This window comes from Lontra canadensis, unplaced genomic scaffold (genome assembly GCF_010015895.1).
Source record: "Lontra canadensis isolate GAN:19392208 unplaced genomic scaffold, GSC_riverotter_1.0 scaffold240, whole genome shotgun sequence".
NCBI classification, from domain to species: Eukaryota; Metazoa; Chordata; class Mammalia; order Carnivora; family Mustelidae; genus Lontra; species Lontra canadensis.
Window position 1 is genome coordinate 329,671 of NW_022631234.1, and position 20,145 is coordinate 349,815.

Below are 20,145 nucleotides of genomic sequence, written 5' to 3' on the forward strand. Positions count from 1 at the left end.
AGAAAGCCACTGATTTATGTACATTGACTTTGTATCCTGCCACGTTACTGAATTGCTGTATGAGTTCTAGTAGTTTGGGGTGGAGTCTTTTGGGTTTTCCTTATAAAGAATCATGTCACCTGTGAAGAGAGAAAGTTTGACTTCTTCATTGCCAATTTGGATACCTTTTATTTCTCCTTGATGTCTGATTGCTGTTGCTAGGACTTCTAATTCTATGTTGAACAAGAGTGGTGAGAGTGGGCATCCTTGTCGTGTTCCTGATCTCATTGGGAAGGCTGCAAGTTTTTTCCCATTGAGGATGATATTTGCTGTGGGTTTTTCATAGATAGATTTTACGAAGTTCAGGAATGTTCCCTCTATCCCTATACTTTGAAGCGTTTTAATCAGGAACGGATGCTGGATTTTGCAAATGCTTTTTCTGCATCAATTGAGAGGACCATGTGGTTCTTCTCTCTTTTCTTATTAATTTATTCTATCACATTGATTGATTTGCAAATGTTGAACCATACTTGTAGCCCAGGAATGAAGCCTACCTGGTCATGGTGGATAATTTTTTTAATGTGCTGTTGATCTTGTTGAGAATCCTAGCATCCATATTCATCAGTGATATTGGTCTGAAATTCTCCTTTCTGGTAGGGTCTTTGCCTGGTTTGGGGATGAGTATGGAACCAGAAGAGACCCCGAATCACTAAGGAAATGTTGAAAAACAAAAATAAAACAGGGGGCATCACATTACCTGATTTCAAGCTTTACTACAAAGCTGTGATCACCAACACGGCATGGTACTGGCATAAAAACAGACACTTAGATCAGTGGAACAGAGTAGAGAGCCCAGATATGGACTCTCAACTCTATGGTCAGTTAATCTTTGACATAACAGGAAAAAATATACAGTGGATAAAAGAAAGTCTCTTCAATAAATGGTGCTGGAAACTGGGCAGCTATATGTAGAAGTATGAAACTCGACCATTCTCTTACACCGTACACAAAGATAAACTCAAATTGGGTAAAAGACCTCAACGTGAGACAGGAATCCATCAGAATCCTAGAGGAGAACATAGGCAGTAATCTCTTCGATATCAGCCCCAGCATCTTCTTTTAAGATATGTCTCCAAAGGCAAAGGAAACAAAAGCCAAAATAAACTTTTGGGACTTTATCAAAATCAAAAGCTTCTGCACAGCAAAGGAAACAGACAACAAAACAAAGAGGCAACCCACGGAATGGGAGAAGATATTTACAAATGACAGTACTGACAAAGGCTGATATCCAGGATCTATAAAGAACTCCTCAAACTCAACACACACAAAACAGATAAGCATATCAAAAAATGGGCAGAAGATATGAACAGACACTTCTCCAAAGAAGACATACAAATGGCTATCAGACACATGAAAAAATGTTCATCATCACTAGCCATCAGGGATATTCAAATTAAAACCACATTGAGATATCACCTTACACCAGTTAGAATGGCCAAAATTAGCAATACAGGAAACAACATGTGTTGGAGGTGATGTGAAGAAAGGGGAACCCTCTGACACTGTTGGTGGGAATGCAAGTTGGTGCAGCCTCTTTGGAGAACAGTGTGGAGACTCTTCAAGAAATTAAAAATAGAACTTCCCTTGGACCCTGCAATTGCACTACTGGGTATTTATCCCAAAGATACAGATGTAGTGAAAAGAAGGGCCATCTGTACCCCAATGTTTATAGCAGCAATGGCCACGGTTGCCAAACTGTAGAAAGAACCAAGATGCCCTTCAACAGATGAACAGATAAGGAAGATGTGGTCCATATACACTATGGAGTATTATGCCTCCATCAGAAAGGATGCATACCCAACTTATGTAGCAACATGGATGGGACTGGAAGAGATTATGCTGAGTGAAATAAGTCAAGCAGAGAGAGCCAATTATCATATGGTTTCACTTATTTGTGGAGCATAACAAATAGCATGGAGGACATGGGGAGTTAGGAGAAGGCAGTTGGGGGAAATTGGAAGGGGAGGTGAACCATGAGAGACTATGGACTCTGAAAAACAATCTGAAGGGTTTGAAGAGGTGGGGGGGTGGGAGGTTGGGGGAACCAGGTGGTGGGTATTAGAGAGGGCACGGACTGCATGGAGCACTGGGTGTGGTACAAAAACAATGAATACTGTTATGCTGAAAATAAATAAAAAAATGATTAAGAAAAAAAAAATCCCACACATTTTTTTTCAAAGAAATGGAACAAATAACCCTAAAATTTATATGGAACCAGAAAAGACCTCGAATAGCCAAAGAAATATTAAAAAAGAAAGCCAATGTTGGTGGCATCACAATTCCAGACTTCAAGCTCTATTACAAAGCTGTCATCATCAAGACAGTATGGTACTGGCACAATAACAGACACATAGATCAATGGAACAGAATAGAGAGCCCAGAAATAGACCCTCAACTCTACGGTCAAGTAATCTTCAACAAAACAGGATAAAATATACAGTAGGAAAAAGACAGTCTCTTCAATAAATGGTTTGGGAAAACTGGACAGCTATATGTAGAAGAATGAAACTCGATCATTCTCTTACACCAACACAAAGATAAACTCAAAATGGATAAAAGACCTCAACGTGAGACAGGAATCCATCAGAATCCTAGAGGAGAACATAGGCAGTAATCTCTTCGATATCAGCCCCAGCAACTTCTTTCAAGATATGTCTCCAAAGGTAAAGGAAACAGTAGTGAAAATGAACTTTTGGGACTTCATCAAGATCAAAAGCTTCTGCACAACAAAGGAAACAGTCAACAAAACGAAGAGGCAACCCACGGAATGGGAGAAGATATTTGCAAATGACAGTACAGACAAAAGATTGATATCCAGGATCTATAAAGAACTCCTCAAACTCAAGACACACAAAACAGATAATCATATCCAAAAATGGGCAGAAGATATGAACAGACACTTCTCCAATGAAGACATACAAATGGCTATCTGACACATGAAAAAATGTTCATCATCACTAGCCATCAGGGAGATTCAAATTAAAACCACATTGAGATATCACCTTACACCAGTTAGAATGGCCACAATTAGCAAGACAGGTAACAATGTGTGTTGGAGAGGATGTGGAGAGACAGGAAATCTCTTACACTGTTGATGGGAATGCAAGTTGGTGCAGCTACTTTGGAGAACAGTGTGGAGATTCCTCAAGAAATTAAAATAGAGCTTCCCTATGATCTTGCAATTGCAGTACTGGGTATGTACCCATCTGTACCATCTGTACTCCAATGTTTATAGCAGCAATGGCCATGGTCGCCAAACTGTGGAAAGAACCAATATGCCCTTCAGCAGATGAATGGATAAGGAAGATGTGGTCCATATGCACTATGGAGTATTATGCCTCCATCAGAAAGGATAAATACCCAACTTTTGTAGCAACATGGATGGGACTGAAGAGATTATGTTGAGTGAAATAAATCAAGTAGAGAGAGTCAATTATCATATGGTTTCACTTATTTGTGGAGCATAACAAATAGCATGGAGGACAAGGGGAGATGGAGAGGAGAAGGGAGTTGAGGGAAATAGGAAGGGGAGGTGAACCATGAGAGACTATGGACTCTGAAGAACAACCTGAGGGTTTTGAAGGGGCGGGGGAGGGAGGTTGGGGGAGCCAGGTGGTGGGTATTATGGAGGCCACGTATTGCATGGAGCAATGGGTGTTGTCAAAAAACAATGAATTCTGTTATGCTGAAAAGAAATAAAAAAGAAATTTTTTTTTATTGTTATGTTAGTCATCATACAGTACATCATTAGTTAAGTGTTCCATGATTCATCATTTGCATTTAACATGCAGCCCTCATCACAACACATCCCCTCCTTAATACCTATCACCAGGCTACACTATCCTCCCACCCCACCCTTCTGAAATCCTCAGATGGTTTCTTGGAGTCCATAGTCCCTCAAAGTTTGTCTCCCTCTCTTATTCCCTCCCCTCAGTTTTCCCTTGATTCCCATTATGTCTTTCATGCTATTCTTTATGTTGCATATATGGGTGAAACCATATGACCTTTGTCTGCTTGACTTATTTCACTTAGCATAATCCCCTCCAGTTCCATCCAGGTCAATGCAAATGGTGGGTATTCATCCTTTCTGATGGCTGAATAATATTCCATTGTATATATAAACCACATCTTCTTTATATATTCATCTATTGAGGGACATCTCGGCTCCTTACACAGTTTGCTTTCTTTTCTTTTCTTTCTTTTTTTTGAATTAAAAAAAAGATTATCGGGGCCCCTGGGTGGCTCAGTTTCTTAAGCAGCTGCCTTTGGTTCAGGTCATGACCCCAGGGTCCTTAGATCAAGCCCCACACGGGGCTCCCTGCACAGTGGGGTACTGCTTCTCCCTCTCCTCCCTGCTCTTGCTGTCTCTCACTATCTCTGTCTCTCTCTCAAATAAATAAAATCTTTAAAAAATATATTTTATTTATTTATTTATTTAGAACCATTGGAGTGGGTGGAGTGTTGAAAATCTCAAGCAGATCCCATGCTGAATCTGGAGCCTGATAGGGGGGCTGGATCCAACCACTCTGAGATTATGACCTGAGCCCAAATCAGGAGCCAGATGCTTAACTGACTGCTGCAGGGGCCAGTGTTTTAAAGTATGTGTGTGTGTGTGTTTTTAAAGATTTTATTTATTTATTTGACAGAGAGAGCGAGATCACAAGTAGGCAGAGAGGCAGGCAGAAAGAGAGGGGGAAGCAGGCTCCCCGCTGAGAAGAGAGCCTGATGTGAGCTTCAATCCCAGAACCCTGAGATCATGACCTGAGCTTAAGGCAGATGCTTTAACCCACTGAGCCAACCAAGCGCCCCTAAAGTATGTGTTTTAAAGTATGCCTTGTGTACTTGTATTGTGATCTCCCCCATTTGTTTCAAGAAAACCTAGCTTTCATGATGGATATGTGGCTAAGGATTGAGAAAACACAATTTGAGTGAAATATGGGCCTAGAGTCTTCTTTTCAGGTTGTTATACAGCCTCTCAGTGGTGTTAAGCTTTATGGCTTGGCTTTTATGGGAAGCCTGTAGAATGATGGCTGTGTGTGTGTGTGTGTGTGTGTGTGTGTGTATGCGCTTGCGTGTAAGAAATACATGCATCAGGAAACGTTTCCAAAAGATATTTCCCTGTAACTCTTGCATCAGTGTATTTCAGAAGACTAGATATAGACCCCAATGTGTTCAGACTTCTCAAAGCCTTAACAAGAAACTTATGGTTCTTTCGTAGATTGGTGGAAGGAGAATTTCCTGCCTTGTGAGTTACTTTGAGTTCTTTCTGGGTCTTCCTACTGCTGCTCCAGGGTGGCTGACCTCTCCTCAGCTTGCTGTGGTGACACAGATGTTGGCCCCACCAGTGGTGGTGTGTTCAGATAGGGTGGTAAAAGTCACATAGGTGGGGTTGGTGTGTGTGGATGATATTGGATGCTAAAGAGATACCCTTCAGTGATGGAGTCCAGTCTTGTCCTCAAATGACATATCAAAATCCTCAATCATCTTTAGTTACTTCTCCTGGTTGGTGGGGTGTGTGCTTGAGTCACAAGATTCTAATCTCAGGACGCTTAACCCTGCCCACATGCATCTAGGGTTCTGGTGGTGGGGGTGGTTGATGTGTGCCTTGTTATAGGGCAAGGGGAGACTTCAAATGATTGGCAATTCTCTCTGCAGTGTCTGTCACTCTGGATCCGGGATCTACACATCCAAACCTTGTTTTTCTGATGAAGTCTTGTGTGACCTGGAAGGATACAACTAAGGACCCAGAAAAACAGTGTAACATCTTAGGTCAGGACAGCATCAATCAGGGTGCTGTTGTTACTGGGTGGTGGAGTTCAGGAATGGAGACAGAAGTGAGTGGGCACTAGGGTCTGTAAGCGAGATGTGGAGAGGAAAGCCTGGTACCGGGAATCCCCAGAAAAGGGGTTCTGGGTTGTGGGGATGTATGCAAATATACTTTGTTCCCTCCCAGATAATTCAGAACTCCCTGTTCCAATTCCTGACAGGGTAGGGCTTTCCTGGACCTGAAGGAAGGGGATGTCTCATTCTATAACATGACTGATGGTTCCCACCTTTTCTCCTTCTCTCTCACTTCCTCCTCTGGGACTCCGTTTCCATACTTCAGGTTGAAGTCAGGAAATGTGTCCCTGACCATCTGCTCTGGGGTGGACGGGCCTGTGCAGATCCCTGTACCCGTTAACAACCCTCCTTGTTCTTCAGAAGAGCCTGTGATCCTCTCAGGGCAGGGGTTCAGTTCAGGCTGTTGTGTTGATGGTGCTCTCCCAGGGGTTGAATCTCCATTACTCCCCTACGGCCATTAAGCTATGTCCCCATAGTGTCCCAACAGAGTTCCAGATTCTTCATGGTGGCTCTTCCTGGAGCTGCAGAATTCCTGGAGTTAATGGCTCTGAAGTTAGTCCTGGAAGACCTGGTGTCTTGCCCTTCTCTTCTGGGTGTAGACTGCTGGGGTGTGGTTATGAGAATAGGCGGTTCATGCCAATGCTCAGGTATTAGAAGATGAATGTTGACTTTTTCAGCTCTAATGAGGTTGGCTGATTTTTGCTATTGGAAGTCATGTTTCTTTTGATCATGAACGTTATTTCATGGAGTCTTTGTATTGTTTTGATATGAAATAAGATGAGGTCTGAATTACTCTGTAGAATTAAATGGTGTTTATTTTATGCAGTTTGAGTTGTGCAGATGAACCCAGAGGCTATGAGTGAGTCACCAGCTTTATTTTAGGAAATGTGCACTCTGACTAGAGGTGTTGTCTATCTAAACATTTCTGAAGAAATGCATGGCTGATGGACTTTAGGAGGAGTGGAGTGTAATATTCTATTGTATATCTTTCCTATTCTGGGATGGAGGAGACCTACTTATCTTAATGAACCTTTGCATATATCCGTTATTTGTGAAATACTAGTGCTGCATTAATTCAAGGATGGGAAGATGAGAATTTGAGTTCCCTTGTGAGTCAACAGCAGTTGGAGAGAACAGAACTGCTACCAGAATAAAGTTGTGAATGAAGAAGAGGGTTTTCAGACCCCAGATGAATTGCAGAAAGCTTTGACCATGAGCACAGTTCCAGGATCTATGTACAGCTTCTCGGTACTTCTAGTCCAATTGTAAAGGTGGATGGAAACCACAGGAAACACAAGGAAGCCAGACTTATGAGGACTCAGACCTTCAGGAATGAATGTGTGTCCACTTCCAAGATACAGAACTCTGACCTTCTGTGTTTCTGAGAGAGATGAGAATACACAGAATCAGAGGTGGAAGAAGGAAACCACAGATCTCACTTCCTGCCTGTAACCAAAAGTAGGAAAAGGACTGCAGTAGTTTTGTATATTTTTTCTTTCTTGTCAGGTCATTTGTATTAATTATGTATTTTCTTTCTTCCTTCTTCTTACCAGTGTGATTTACACAAGTTGTCCATGGTAATATTTCAAATGTAATCTCTAGGTAACAGAATAGTCAAATGATTGTGGCTGGACTGAAGAAACTAAATATAACTGTTCAATTCAATGCTTGGGACTGCCTGTCTTTCCCATTTTGGGGAAAGAGTGAAAAGTTTTTCACTTGTAGGTGTAGCCATGTAGACGGGTGAAAATGTGGAGTTGTTATGTTGTTATATGGAAGTTCCAGTATGAGAAAATGATGTATGGGGAAGCTGAGGATCTAGAGGTGTGAAATCTGCCCATTATCCGTTCTTTGCCTTTTGATTCAAATCTACCCTCTATGTGCCCTGCTTGTTGATACTGGATGTCATAAACCTTTCATTTTTGCCATGTGGCACACTTGGCACAGCCTTTGTCAGTCAGTGCACTGTTAGGCTTGGCTAGCAAACCCTGAGATGGCAAACGAAAAGATTACTCCAGACACCTTCATAGGAGAAAGGAGAGGCCTGGGGACAGATGCTCTATTGGCAAAGGCCACCAGGCCAAGCTTTGTCCCCACTTCATTGGGGTCATATCAATACACCCAGCACAAGCACAAAGCAAGGAGGAAAGTGTAGCCTTATGACAGGACAGTAATATGTGGGGCAGCGAGTGGTAAGGGCAAGGAGGCTAGGAGTTCATGAAGTACATGAGCACCACATGTGCCTGTTTCTCCTCGAAATTTAAACATTTATTCCCTAGATGAGAACTTTGAGCCACAGTTAAAATCTGGCTCAGCCAAGAATCTTCAAAGGAGGCCAGCGTTCTGGGCATTCCTCCTTTGTTTTTCAGTTGGTTTCACCCACGGAGGCCAATACATGTCAGATTTTGGCTGTCTCAGCACTGCGAATTCCTAGGGGGCAGCAGAGGGAATACAGCCAAATGTAGCTGGGGACAAAGCTTTCTTCTCCTTTTGCTATGTTTTCAAAGAGATTTTATTTATTTACTTGTCAGAGAGAGGAAGAGTGAGCAAGCATAAGCAGGGGGAGTGGCAGGCAGAGGGAAAAGCAGGCTCCCTACTGAGCAAGGATCCCCATGTGGAATTTGCTCCCAGGACTCTGGGATCATGACCTGAGCCAAAGTCAGATGCTTAAGCCACTGAGCCACCCAGACGTCCCACTCTCAGTGTTTTCACCCGTTGATCTTCAATGTTACTGCCAGTGGCCTGGAGAAGACTTAGTTTCTCTCACCTTTAAGTAAATGGGTGTGGCATTGTAGCAGGCTACAACTGTACATTATAGCAGTTCTAGAAGGCTGCCTCCCAGGGAATCTTGCCAGTTCTCTAGTGAGAGTTTTCCTGCCCAGCAGCCTTGGTCTGCGGCATGTTGGTGAACTTCTTTCCCTACATGACGACCCCAGTTCCACCTTCTCCAATAAACAGAGTGTCAGCCTTATTCTCTTAAATGTCTTCCGTTTTAACGTCTACTTCCTGTATCTCCTACTTCTGGTTTCCTTAGAGCTTTCTTTTACTTCTTTCATAGTTAAAACCTTTGCTTAATAATTCTTTATATCACATTTTCCATGTTAAAATGAGTGATGTGGTTTCTGCCTCCTGACTGGACACTGAGTGATACAAACATCTAAACTGAACTGTATCTTGGGGGAGGGCCCTGCACTGCTCACAGTACATGGTAAGAGTAGTGGGGGAATTTCCAAATTTATCAAAAAGTTTACCCCAACAATAAAGTCATAAATATACTCTTTGGGATCTTTGTATATATTCTAAATACTCTATATGTTAATATATTATCTGACATGTTCATCTCCTCTTACAGTCTACCTTGTGGCTTTAATGCACTGGATTCCTTTTAAATGGGCTATGGGTATATTTCCTTTGAAATGGAGAGGAAAGAAGGTATGGGTGTAATATGAATTATCCACACAAAAAAGAGGAATCTTTTGAAACTAGTGGACCAGCTGCCCATGTAATTCCAGAAAGAATGGTTAAAACCATCATTCTTGGGAGGAGTGAGGTCAGCATCATGGCAGAATGAGTACTCCATTTGTCTACCCCTTTCTGTTTACAACTAGTAGGATTCCAAAACTCAACAAAGGTTCCTCTGCACAGCACATGAGACACCAACAAGATCCATCCATGTTTACATCTGAGAGGGTGTGGATTGGTCTTCAGGGAGATAAGAGCCCAGGCAGCTTGGTGGGGCCTGTTACCCGGGCTTTTACAGTGGTGGTAACGCTCACCCGTGACTGCTGTGGCCGAAAAGGTGTGGGTGGAAAGGAGTGAGTGAAAGCTTACTTGGTCCTGTGCGCTGTGGCTGGAGAACCCCACAGCTGTGAAACCACAGAGCAAGGTCCTCTGAGGTAGGACATCTGTGACCAGGAGGGACAGTGGGGGGAAGGAAAAGGCAAGGGAAAGAGGCAGAGAGTGGAAATACTTTGTGCACTGTCTGTCCTGAGAGTTCAGGAGGAGAACTCCCACCTCCTTGGGACTCCTAAACTTGAGGATCCTCCTCCTGGTGTGTGGGGCACGCCCCAAGCCCAGGGGTTTAGTCCATGCTACCCCTAGTCAGTTGCCAGTCCCTACTTTTTTTCTTTATATTGCACCTGGTCTAAAGCATCAGGGAGGCTCTGGGAAGAGAAACCAAACACTTGTGCTCTTCTGCCACCTGCTGTAATATTAAGGAAGGGTCTGTAACTGCCCATCTATGAACTGTTAGAATTCAAGTTAATAAACCTTGACCTACATGAAAAAGGTGTTGGCTACTTCAAATGATCTGGCGGAGGAAAATCTCATGAAAGACCATGAAAAATTGTGGTTACATGATCTTGCTAAAAGAAAATGACAGATCTCCCACCACCAAACCTAAATTAAACATTGTTTTATTGGATGCCTGTAATAAGTGGGTTTAATCCTTTCCTCCAACTGGCACATTATGAAATCACACTTTATTTTACCGGAGCCCGTGTTTTATGACATGTTTTCTGGAACTGCTCAGAAGAACTTGAAGCAACTACCATAAGATGTATTATATGGTTGTGAAAGTAGGAAGTATAATAGTAATCCTACTTCCATCAGGATAATTTATTTTGAGCAAGAAAAATCATTCATGGACAATGAACAGCGTTTGTGGATAAAGCAGGGGGAATTTGAGCCTGCTGAGCAGGGGGAGGGCAGTGAAGCCTGCTGTTTGGTATTCTTCCTGCAGCGTCTTCAGGTGTCTCTCCAGTGTCCTTCAGGAAAACCTTCCCTGTGCTTTGTCATTCCTTCCCCTCTTCTCCCAACCTGGGATCCAGGGCTGCATTCAGGGGAGATAAGCTTTCTGGCCCAATCATGCTGGGCCATGTCTGAGTCCAAGGTCCCCTTCCTTTTCCTCTTTCACCCTGAATTGTGTGGAGCTGGGGCTGGGCTGGGCTTGAAGACTGGGGCGTGTGAGGGTGTGGGGAGTTGTGTTCCTGCAGCTCCATCCCTCCCTCCTATGGGAAGTTCCTGGATGAAAGGTTACTGGGTGGCAGGACTCCTGTCTTCCTTCATCTCTGCATATTTGAGAATGAAGTGTCATAAGTACAACTTGTGTAGTCCAGTTCCTGGAGCTTAGTAGGTACTCAATAAAATTTGGCTTTCTTCCCTCTGACTTTTTTCAAAATTCCACTATGTTCTCAGGCCTTGAGGAATCTCCCCATTGGGCAGAGACTGGTGGTGGCAATGGAGGTTGGACCTGGAAGATGATATTGGCCCTTGTCTGTTTTGTTTCACTTGAGATGGATTTTCCCAATATTCCTGAGTCTAAGTGGATATTTGCAGAGTAAACCTTTGGGGATGATAACGTGGGATGTATTCAGGTATACGTAGAAGCCCCGGGTTTGCCCAGAGTTTAATATCTCAGACCAGACATATGGGTGGAAACCAGTCACTCCTATGCACCAATGGGTCCGTCAGTCCTTGCTTCATGAAAACAGATAGAGTGGATCATTCAGAACAATTGAGAGTGAACACAGGCTGCGAGAGGCTTTGCTGGGTGTGTGGTTGTAGATCTCTGAGGCATTGGTTTCCTCACCCATAGAATTAAGACAATAATGACAACAACCTGGCAGAAGTGGGGCCAGGGAGGCTTTAGCCCAAACTGGTGTCTTAACACCAGTCACTTAGCACATGAACACCCAAGCACTGGGGGGCTTGAGGGAGCAAACAAGGTGGTTGAGTCTGATATTTTTCTAGCCTGGTGCCGCATATATGTTTGGGGTAGGAAGAACAAAAGAGCGGGGAAGTTGGTGCAGTTGTTGCATCCACCCAGCGGCTGACTTGTTTAGGTCAGAGTTAAGTCTTCCTGTTTCTCAGTGGACTGAAGTGTTTTCCAAATTGGACACAGAAGCCAATGTACTGCTGAGGTGAATTCTCTGCACATGAGCTCAGGCACAGTTTCCTGAGTGTTTGCTGTGTTCTGGACACGTGAGCAGGGCACACAGTGCCTCCCTTTGTGGATGCCAGGGACATTCCACAGGAGATCATATGTCAGGGCTGTGGAGAACAGGGTACCACTAAACCCCAACAAGCATGTGTATGGGGCACATATGAAGATGAGGAGGTTGTTGAAGGTCCCTCTGAGGGAGGTCACCTTAGGTGAGACTGGAATAGTGACCAGTTTGGAGGATGACGGAGAACAGGAACATCCAGGGTCTTGTGAGATGGCCTGAGGCTAGGATAGCTCTGTGAACTGGAGGAACGTTGCCAGGCCAGGAGGGAGCACTGGGAGTAGTGGAATGAGGTCAGAGAGGAAGCTGGGCTGGCTGAGGTTTAGCTTTGGGATCCCTGGAAGGGGTGAAGCAGAGCTGATATAAAATGATTTGAGAGTTTATAACCTTGGATGGAAAATGACCTTGAGAGTGCCAGGCTGGAGGTGGACAGGGGATGCCCATGGGGAAGCAGGGACACCGTGTCTGGGTGAGAGGGGGAGTGAGATGGGAGCGGAGCTAGAAGGTAGCTATGGATATGGATCAGAGAATAGTCTGGAACTTTCTGGTGCACTGGCAGCATACTGGGTGGGAAAGTGGAGTGTGTGGTGGAATGACCCTCCAGTTTCTGGCAGGCATAACTGGGTGAACCCAGGTGTCCTTTACTGAGATGGGGAACTGCAGGAAGGCAGGGGCTGGAACGGAAGTCCTAGTCCTCCACAGTGTTCATTCATAGACCACGGAATCCACCTTTCCTGGTGCACACTGGTGGGGAGGGGCTGAATGGTGCACCCAGGCCTTGTGTGATAGTATAGTATTAAGAAGCCACAGGGTGCTGTCCATTCAGCTGGGGCAGGGCCAGTGTCCTGGAGCTGGTCCTGGAAGATTCTGTGATGCTCAGGCTTAACCCCTCTGTTGCCACGCTGTGGGGAGTACTTGGGTTATCTCCTGGTGATAAAAAGCAAAGCAGTTACACTGGGGACATTTCAAAGGCTCCTGCCACATAGCATTCACCAACCAACAGAATAGTTTTGGTAGTGAACAGAAAGTACAAGTAGCCCCAAGCATAGGGCTTTTTTAATCTTGGCTGTGCCACACACATTCCCTGCTTCTGGTCTAGAAGCTAGCCAACCTGGAGAATGGCAGTTGTTCAACAAAGGATTACGGAGTCTCCGTCTCTGTGTGTCCCCCAGCAGAGTGGGTCAGTGTATCTGTACCTGCCCCGTTTCTTTGGCTCTGATCATGTGTTTCCTTCCTGATAACTAGGGTGCATTGCCCAGAGGGCAGGGCAGAGTCTTCTAGGGTTGCATTTTGTAAGCTTTCACTTTCAAATGGTGGAAGGAGTCAGCACAGGAATCTTCTGTCTGGGAGTGCTGAGTGTCCCAGGTCCCTGTTTCAGCTGAGACCTCTGCAACCTGTGCCAGGCTGTCCTTCTCTGCTCTCCTGGAACCACCTGCCTCTCAGACAAGAGAAGCCTGTGGCACCAATGTTGGATCTGGAGCAGGGTTTGGGGCTTGAGCAGTGAACCGCATGTGCAATCTCTGAGAGCAGATTTGGGGCTGGCTGAGGACTCACAGTACTGAGTCAGAGACGCTCCAGAAGCCCCAAGTTTTCAAGCAGGTGAGTGGGTTCTGAAGACACTTGCTGGACAAGAAGAGGAAAGTGGGGAGCAGATTCTTAGGAGGAGGACGCTGAGATCCTGGTGGGGATGGGGGTGCTGGTGCGAATAATAATGAGGCTCTGAGATGACCCAGGACAACTACAGTGTCTGCTCCACTTTATTCATTTACTTAATGACATTTGTGTAGTGTTCCTAGGAACAGGCACTGTTCTAATGTGCACTCACTCTCCATACATAAATTTGTAGGATACTACTTATACCATGGAATGAGATCTTATTACTCTCTCCATATTGTATATAGGACCTGGGGCAGAGCAGGTCAAGAAACTTGCCTCAGGTGATTTTAGCAGGTTGCTGAGTGTGGAGGAGACCTTAACAGTCAGCCTCAGAATCTGTCCTTCCCAGGACATGTGCTCCCCTCTCCCCTCAGAGTCAGTGGTTTGAAACCCTTCTTTTTGACCAGATCTGCTTTTATCCAGTGCTTCCCACTGCTCTGCTGGGATCCTTTATCCTGTGGCAGAAACTCCTAAAAGATAGAGAAGATGAGGATTAACCGTTCATGGGGAATTGTCTGGTTTCAGTTATGAGCAAGTCTACGTCCTTGGTCCTGAGCAGAAAAGGGCTGCAGGAGGCAGGAGCTGAAATCAGGGTGAACTCACCTATCAAAGTACCCCAGTATAACGTGTCTGTGGTGGGTGCCACAGTGTCCTTGAGGAGGACACAGTCTGATTGTTATGTTTCTCAGTCATTCTCTGGTCATAATTAGGGGGCAGCAGAAGACCACCACACAGGAGCTGGTGTGTCTTCATGGGGAGGGCCCTGAGTCTATGCCTTGTGTCCCTGGACCTCTGTGGTCATCTGCGACTTATGCAGACATGGAGGAGGCCTTCGTGCTGAGGCGGAAAGGGTCTGGTCCTGTGGGCAGAGCAGGCTGGGAAAGTTTCCAAAGTGCTGGGCGGGCTTTCTTGGCATCAGGATTGTGGGACCCCCAACTCATCAGCATACTGAGCAGTCGAAAAGGCTGTGCTCTTGCTGGGACTGTTGCCAGCCCTGAGCCATGCTGTCTGCTTTGACGCCCAGAGCTCTGGGCTGACCCTGCTTCCTCTCTGGATGTGTCACCTGCCTCCTGCCCTTTGTCTCCCCAGCTCAGAGGAAATGGAGGATTGCTGCTGGGGCTCTTTGCTCTCCCATTTCTCCTCCCTGCTTCTACTCTTTCAGCTACCTGCTGGGGGCTCTGCAGGTGAGTGTGTCCCCTCCCCCTTCCTGTGTCTCCCTGGGGTGGGTGAGAGCCCCCAGAGCTCTGCTGGTGTCTCCATCAGGACAGATGGCTATTGGTGGAGGCCCTGGCTCTAGACAGATTCTGGAGATCCCTCAAGTGCTATTTGAAATTAAACACATAAGAAGAATTCTAGAACTGCAAAATATGGGCAGGGGAGCACGACAGTTCTAATGAGTTTATGTCTTATAAAATAAAAAATGTGAATTTCACTATGAAAAGTATGAAAATACTTTTCTCTTTATTTTTTGTTTCCTGGCTTTACTGGTACTTCTATTTCATAAATATTTATAGGGTACAGAGTACATGTTAGGTGCCACTCTGTGTACAAAGCAGACAGTCTCTATCTTTACAGAGCTTACATTCTGGCAGGGACAGCGAGTAGAAATGCCACAACCCCATACAGTTTATGTCTGTTAGAGGAGTGGAGAGCATGGGACAAGGATGTAGAGCAGATGGGGCAGTCAGGGCAGCAGGATGGCAAGTGGGCAGGCAGCAGTGCTCCATAAGGTGGTCACTGTATGCAGTGAGATGGGAACAAAGTCATGGAGGAGGTGGGAGGAGCCTGTCTGGATCCCATGGAAAGAGGTTCTCCACAGTGAGGAGCAGCAAGACAAAGCTGGCAGTGTGTCTGGGTGTTCAAGGAACAGAGGAGGTGAGTGTTGGCAGGAGCAGAGTGAATGAGGGGGAGAGATGCAGGAGTTGGGGATCAGAGAGCAGGGAGGGTCTTCCTTAATGGGCTCAGGATCACTTGGGCAACTGCAGAAGCATTGAAGTGCTTTGGTAGAGGAGGGACATGGTTTTGGTTTCATGGAACCAAACATGGTTTAAAGGTTCACAGATATTGACTGGAGGGAGGATGTCACAGGGAGACTAGTAATTGTCATCCCCCAGGTGAGACAGATAGTGACTCATCCAAATTTGAGTAGCACAGGAGCTGAGAAGTCAGTGTTTGGTTGTCTGGTGGGGTTTGTCCTGCAGAAATGTCCTGCAGAAGTGTCCTGCAGGACCTCAGGTCTCAGAAGACCAAGGCCTGTGAGGGGCTGGGGGCAGTGGGATGAATCCTCTTTGGGAACAGATAGTGATTTGGGTCCTGTGAGCAGTGGAGTGAAGGCAGGTTTTAATGGAAGTAGCTGTAAGGTCTAGTTTTTAGTGCACATAGAATTCAGCAGAGAACAAAGACATGGGCAGAAATAATAAATTTAGGAGCATGTGTAGGAAAGTTTCAGGTGTGGTGCAGAGTAGGATGTTACCGCTAGGCCATTGTAGTGCTCTTTGGTGAGTTTTCAGTCCTGTCCTAAAAGGAGGCAGGTTAGAGCTGTGGTTCTCAGAGTGTGGTCCCTGGATCATCAGTATCAGCTTCTCACCACCTCCTTCGAAATGCACATTAATGGACCCACTCCAGACCACCTGAACCAGGAGGCCTGGGGATAGAGCCCACCAGTCTGTGTTTCACAGGTCTTCCTGGTGATTGTGATGCCTGTGGAAGTTTAGAATGACTGAATCAGAATGTCCTTCATGGAAGGGCCTGGAGTCAGGAGCACAGGCTGCTGAGGAGACTCTTTGACACCATTTGTGTATTTTAAATTTGTTGTAGGATAAAATTGTTCCATTAGGAGTTGTCACAGCTGTATCCCTCAGTCAGGGCCTCCCTCCTGACAGCATGTTTCCTTCCCTGTCCTGTATCTCTCTAGCTTTCTCACTCCTATGTCTGTGTCCACAGAGGAGTTTATTGTGATTGGCCCCTCGGAACCCATTGTGGCAGTGCTGGGTGGGGACACCATGCTGCCTTGTCATGTGTCCCCTGTGATGGATGTGGAGAATATGGAGCTGCGGTGGTTCCGCTCCAAGTTCTCAGAAGCAGTGTTCATCTATCAAAACCAGCAGGAGCAGACAGAAGAGCAGTTGGCTCAGTACAGAGGGCGAACCTCACTGGTGAAGGATTTCCTCACCCAGGGGGAGGCTGCAGTGAGCATCCACAATGTCCAGGCTTTTGACAACGGGCTGTATACCTGCTTCTTCAGAAAGGGAATCTTCTATGAAGAGGCCAGTTTGGAACTGAAGGTGGCAGGTGGGTTGCTGATCTATTTTAGAGACCTGCAGTATTGGAATTTGGAGCCACCTCAGGGTCTAAGTTAATAGTCCTCAATTTATAAAGAGGGAAAATGGGTCTTTCACTCTTCATTTATTCAGTATACACATATAGAACTCCTGTCATGTGATTGCTTTGTTCTCTGCACCTGGATATCTCAGTGTAACAAATAAAGGTCCCTGACCTGTAGCGTTTATATTATACAGACAATAAATGGCCAAATAGATAGGTTATAGACACTGTTAGATGGTGGTGAGTAGAGATTTAGCCAAATAAATATTTTAAGGGTGAGAGTTCCAAGCAGAAGAACACCCATATGAGACACCTGAGGGAGGAGTGTGGCTGGTGAGTCTGGGCAGAGAGAGAGGCCATATGATTGGTATGGAGGTGAATGGGAGGGTGGTGAGAAGTGACTATCCAGAATATAGAGGTGTTCCTGGTCTGGGTGCACAGAGATGGGATTTATCAGGAGAAGCCCATGAGTAACTTGAGCAGACATTTGAGTGAAGCAGACAGTGATCTGAAATGGCCTTCTGGTTGATGGATCTGTGTGGCGTGTACACAGCATGGTGATTGTGGTTCTAAGCAATCAACCGAATTGTCTTGGGCCTGGACTGTGTACTCCCTCACAGGTGAGGATGGTGGGATTGGGGAGGAAGTGGATAGGAGTTTCATTTGTGAGGTAGTGGGGGTGTTAATACCAGACCATCAAAGGCTTCATGTGCTCTTATGCCATTTAGAAGCAGGGCTGAGGGAATTTTAAAAAGAGCAGTGGAGCGAGGTGTGTGAGGGCAGGTTTGCTTTGGCGGCTGTAATGGAAGGTGTATGGAAGGTGAGCAAGACTGGAGGCCTGGATGTAGTTATGGGGTGAAGAGGATGGCCCCCTGTATTCATGTAGAGGCAGTTCGGTGGGAAAGGAGCACTCCGGCATCAGAGAGGTTTGGATGTAGACCCAGCTGAGTGAGGAGATTTGGGGACAAGGGACTTCAGGTACTCACAGGTTTTTTTTTTAATTGATTGTTTAGTGCTAGAAATATTGATTTTATGTGTAAGCTTGCAGGTTGCTGCCATAATGCTGTGTAACACAGACATGGAAATCTTATTGGCCTATAACAAAGAGCATTTTTTAAATCCGGCATTCAGGGAGTTTAGCTTATCTGGGCTGTGTTTGGCTAATCTTAACAGGTCTTACTTATAAATATTCGGTCACGTAGGGGAAATATAATTAAAAACATAATCTTCCAACCCAGAATCTTGTCTCTAAGATAGTAGGAAGATCCTTTTAAATATTAAATTAGCATTAACTATAAAGTGCTGTGCATCACAGAGATTCTATCAAGAAATGCAAAGACAGAAGAAATCTCATCTTTTCCATATGCAGACAGAACTCATTCCATACACGTTCTCACGATCAACAGTTACGAGCCCTCAAGTAGGTGGACTTGCCAGCACCATTTGTCCTAGATGGTGCACCTTATATTTGCTTGGAAATTGGGTGAGCATGTAAGTTAGCTAATTGGCTTTATTCTGAGGAAAACCAAATTCTCCTACCTTAAAAATAAAAAAAAATAATTCCAGTGTAGTTAAGATAGAGTGTTATATTCATTTCAGGTGTGCAATATAGTGATTCAACAATTTCACATACTCAGTGGAATTTTCAACAGAAACTCTACAGGCCAGAATGGAGTGGTGTGATATATTCAATGTGCTAAAAGGAAAAAAAAAATCTGTAGCCATGGAAACAGCAAGGGGATCATTCGGAATAGAAGGAGAGATAAACAGTTTCCCAAACAAATAAAAGTTAAAGTAGTGTTTTTTTTTGTTTTTGTTTTTGTTTTTTACCAATTCTCCCATCATGATGACAGGCAGTGATTTTACACGTGGATCATGGTGCCCACTGAGGTTAGGCTCCTACCCTGGCAGAGAAGGGGAAGAGAGGGCTGCTGTCTTCCTTGGTGTGAACAGTTCAAAGAGAGAGCTCCCAGGTCCTTGAGAAACACATTCTTAGATTACAGAACTGGCAAAAGGCCTATTTGTTTTTGGTTTTGTTTTTGTTTTTTTAAAGTACTTATATACATATCAAAGAGGAGAGAAAATTCTCAGAACCACAAGTTTCCTCAAGTAAATGCTATAAAAAAAGGATTGGAAGGGGCTCTCTTTCCCTATTTTCGACAGGGACAATAAGCTTCTTATTTTAATTTATTTTGTCCTGACAGTGGACCTTGGCTGGATTTGCTCAGCTGGTGTTGTCCAGGTGGCTATTGGTTGATCTAGGACAGCTTCAGCTGGAAAGGCTGCGCTAGCCTGAAGATGTCTGTCCTGTGGCAGAGGACAAGGCAATGGCACAAGCAGTTTCCAACCTCTGCTAGAGTCTCATTCCCTGAACTCTCAGGGGCTGAGTCAAGTCACAGGATGGAGCCCAGAAGCAGAGTGTGAAGGCATTAACAGTAGGCGGCAGAGGGCTGGCTGGATGTAAAGAAGAATGAAAGATTGGGGATATTTTCATTATCCTCAGAGATGGGGCCAAACATGAATTAGTTCAGGATTTGAGTCTGAAGCATCTGTGAGGAATCCTGGCACAGCTAAGCCAGAGATGTGGATATTAGCCAGCGAGCTCAGGAGGTATGTAGGTTGGTAGAAGTGATGAACGATGGAGGCATAATACTCCATAGTATATATGGACCACATCTTCTCTATCCATTCGTCCATTGAAGGGCATCTTGGTTCTTTCCACAGTTTGGCGACTATGGCCATTGCTGCTATAAACATTGGAGTACAGATGGCCCTTCGTTTCACTACATCTTTATCTTTGGGGTAAATACAGTAGAGCAATTGCTGGGTCATAGGGAACCTCTATTGTTAATTTCTTGAGGAATCTCCACACTGTTCTCCAAAGTGGCTGCACCAACTTGCATTCCCACCAACAGTGTAAGAGGGTTCCCCCTTCTCCACATCCTCTCCAACACACGTTGTTTCCTGTCTTGCTAATTTTGGCCATTCTAACTGGTGTAAGGTGGTATCTCAATGTGATTTTAATTTGAATCTCCCTGATGGCTAGTGATGATGAACATTTTTTCATGTGTCTGATAGCCATTTGTATGTCTTCATTGGAGAAATGCCTGTTCATATCTTCTGCCCATTTTTTGATATGCTTATCTGTTTTGTGTGTGTTGAGTTTGAGAAGTTCTTTATAGATCCTGGATATCAACCTTTTGTCTGAACTGTCATTTGCAAATAACTTCTGCCATTCCATGGGTTGCCTCTTTTTTTTGTTGACTGTTTCCTTTCCTGT

At 44.9% G+C, this 20,145-nt stretch overlaps 1 protein-coding gene across 1 annotated transcript in view; it reads left to right on the forward strand.

Annotated features, from left to right (window-relative positions):
- Positions 1–20,145, forward strand: part of LOC116862399 (butyrophilin-like protein 1) — a 119,358-nt gene that overhangs the window by 90,645 nt on the left and 8,568 nt on the right. The window contains exon 4 of the mRNA XM_032849685.1: positions 16,485–16,832. Coding sequence (XP_032705576.1) covers positions 16,485–16,832 — 348 coding nt within the window. The remainder of the gene's footprint in view (positions 1–16,484; positions 16,833–20,145) is intronic.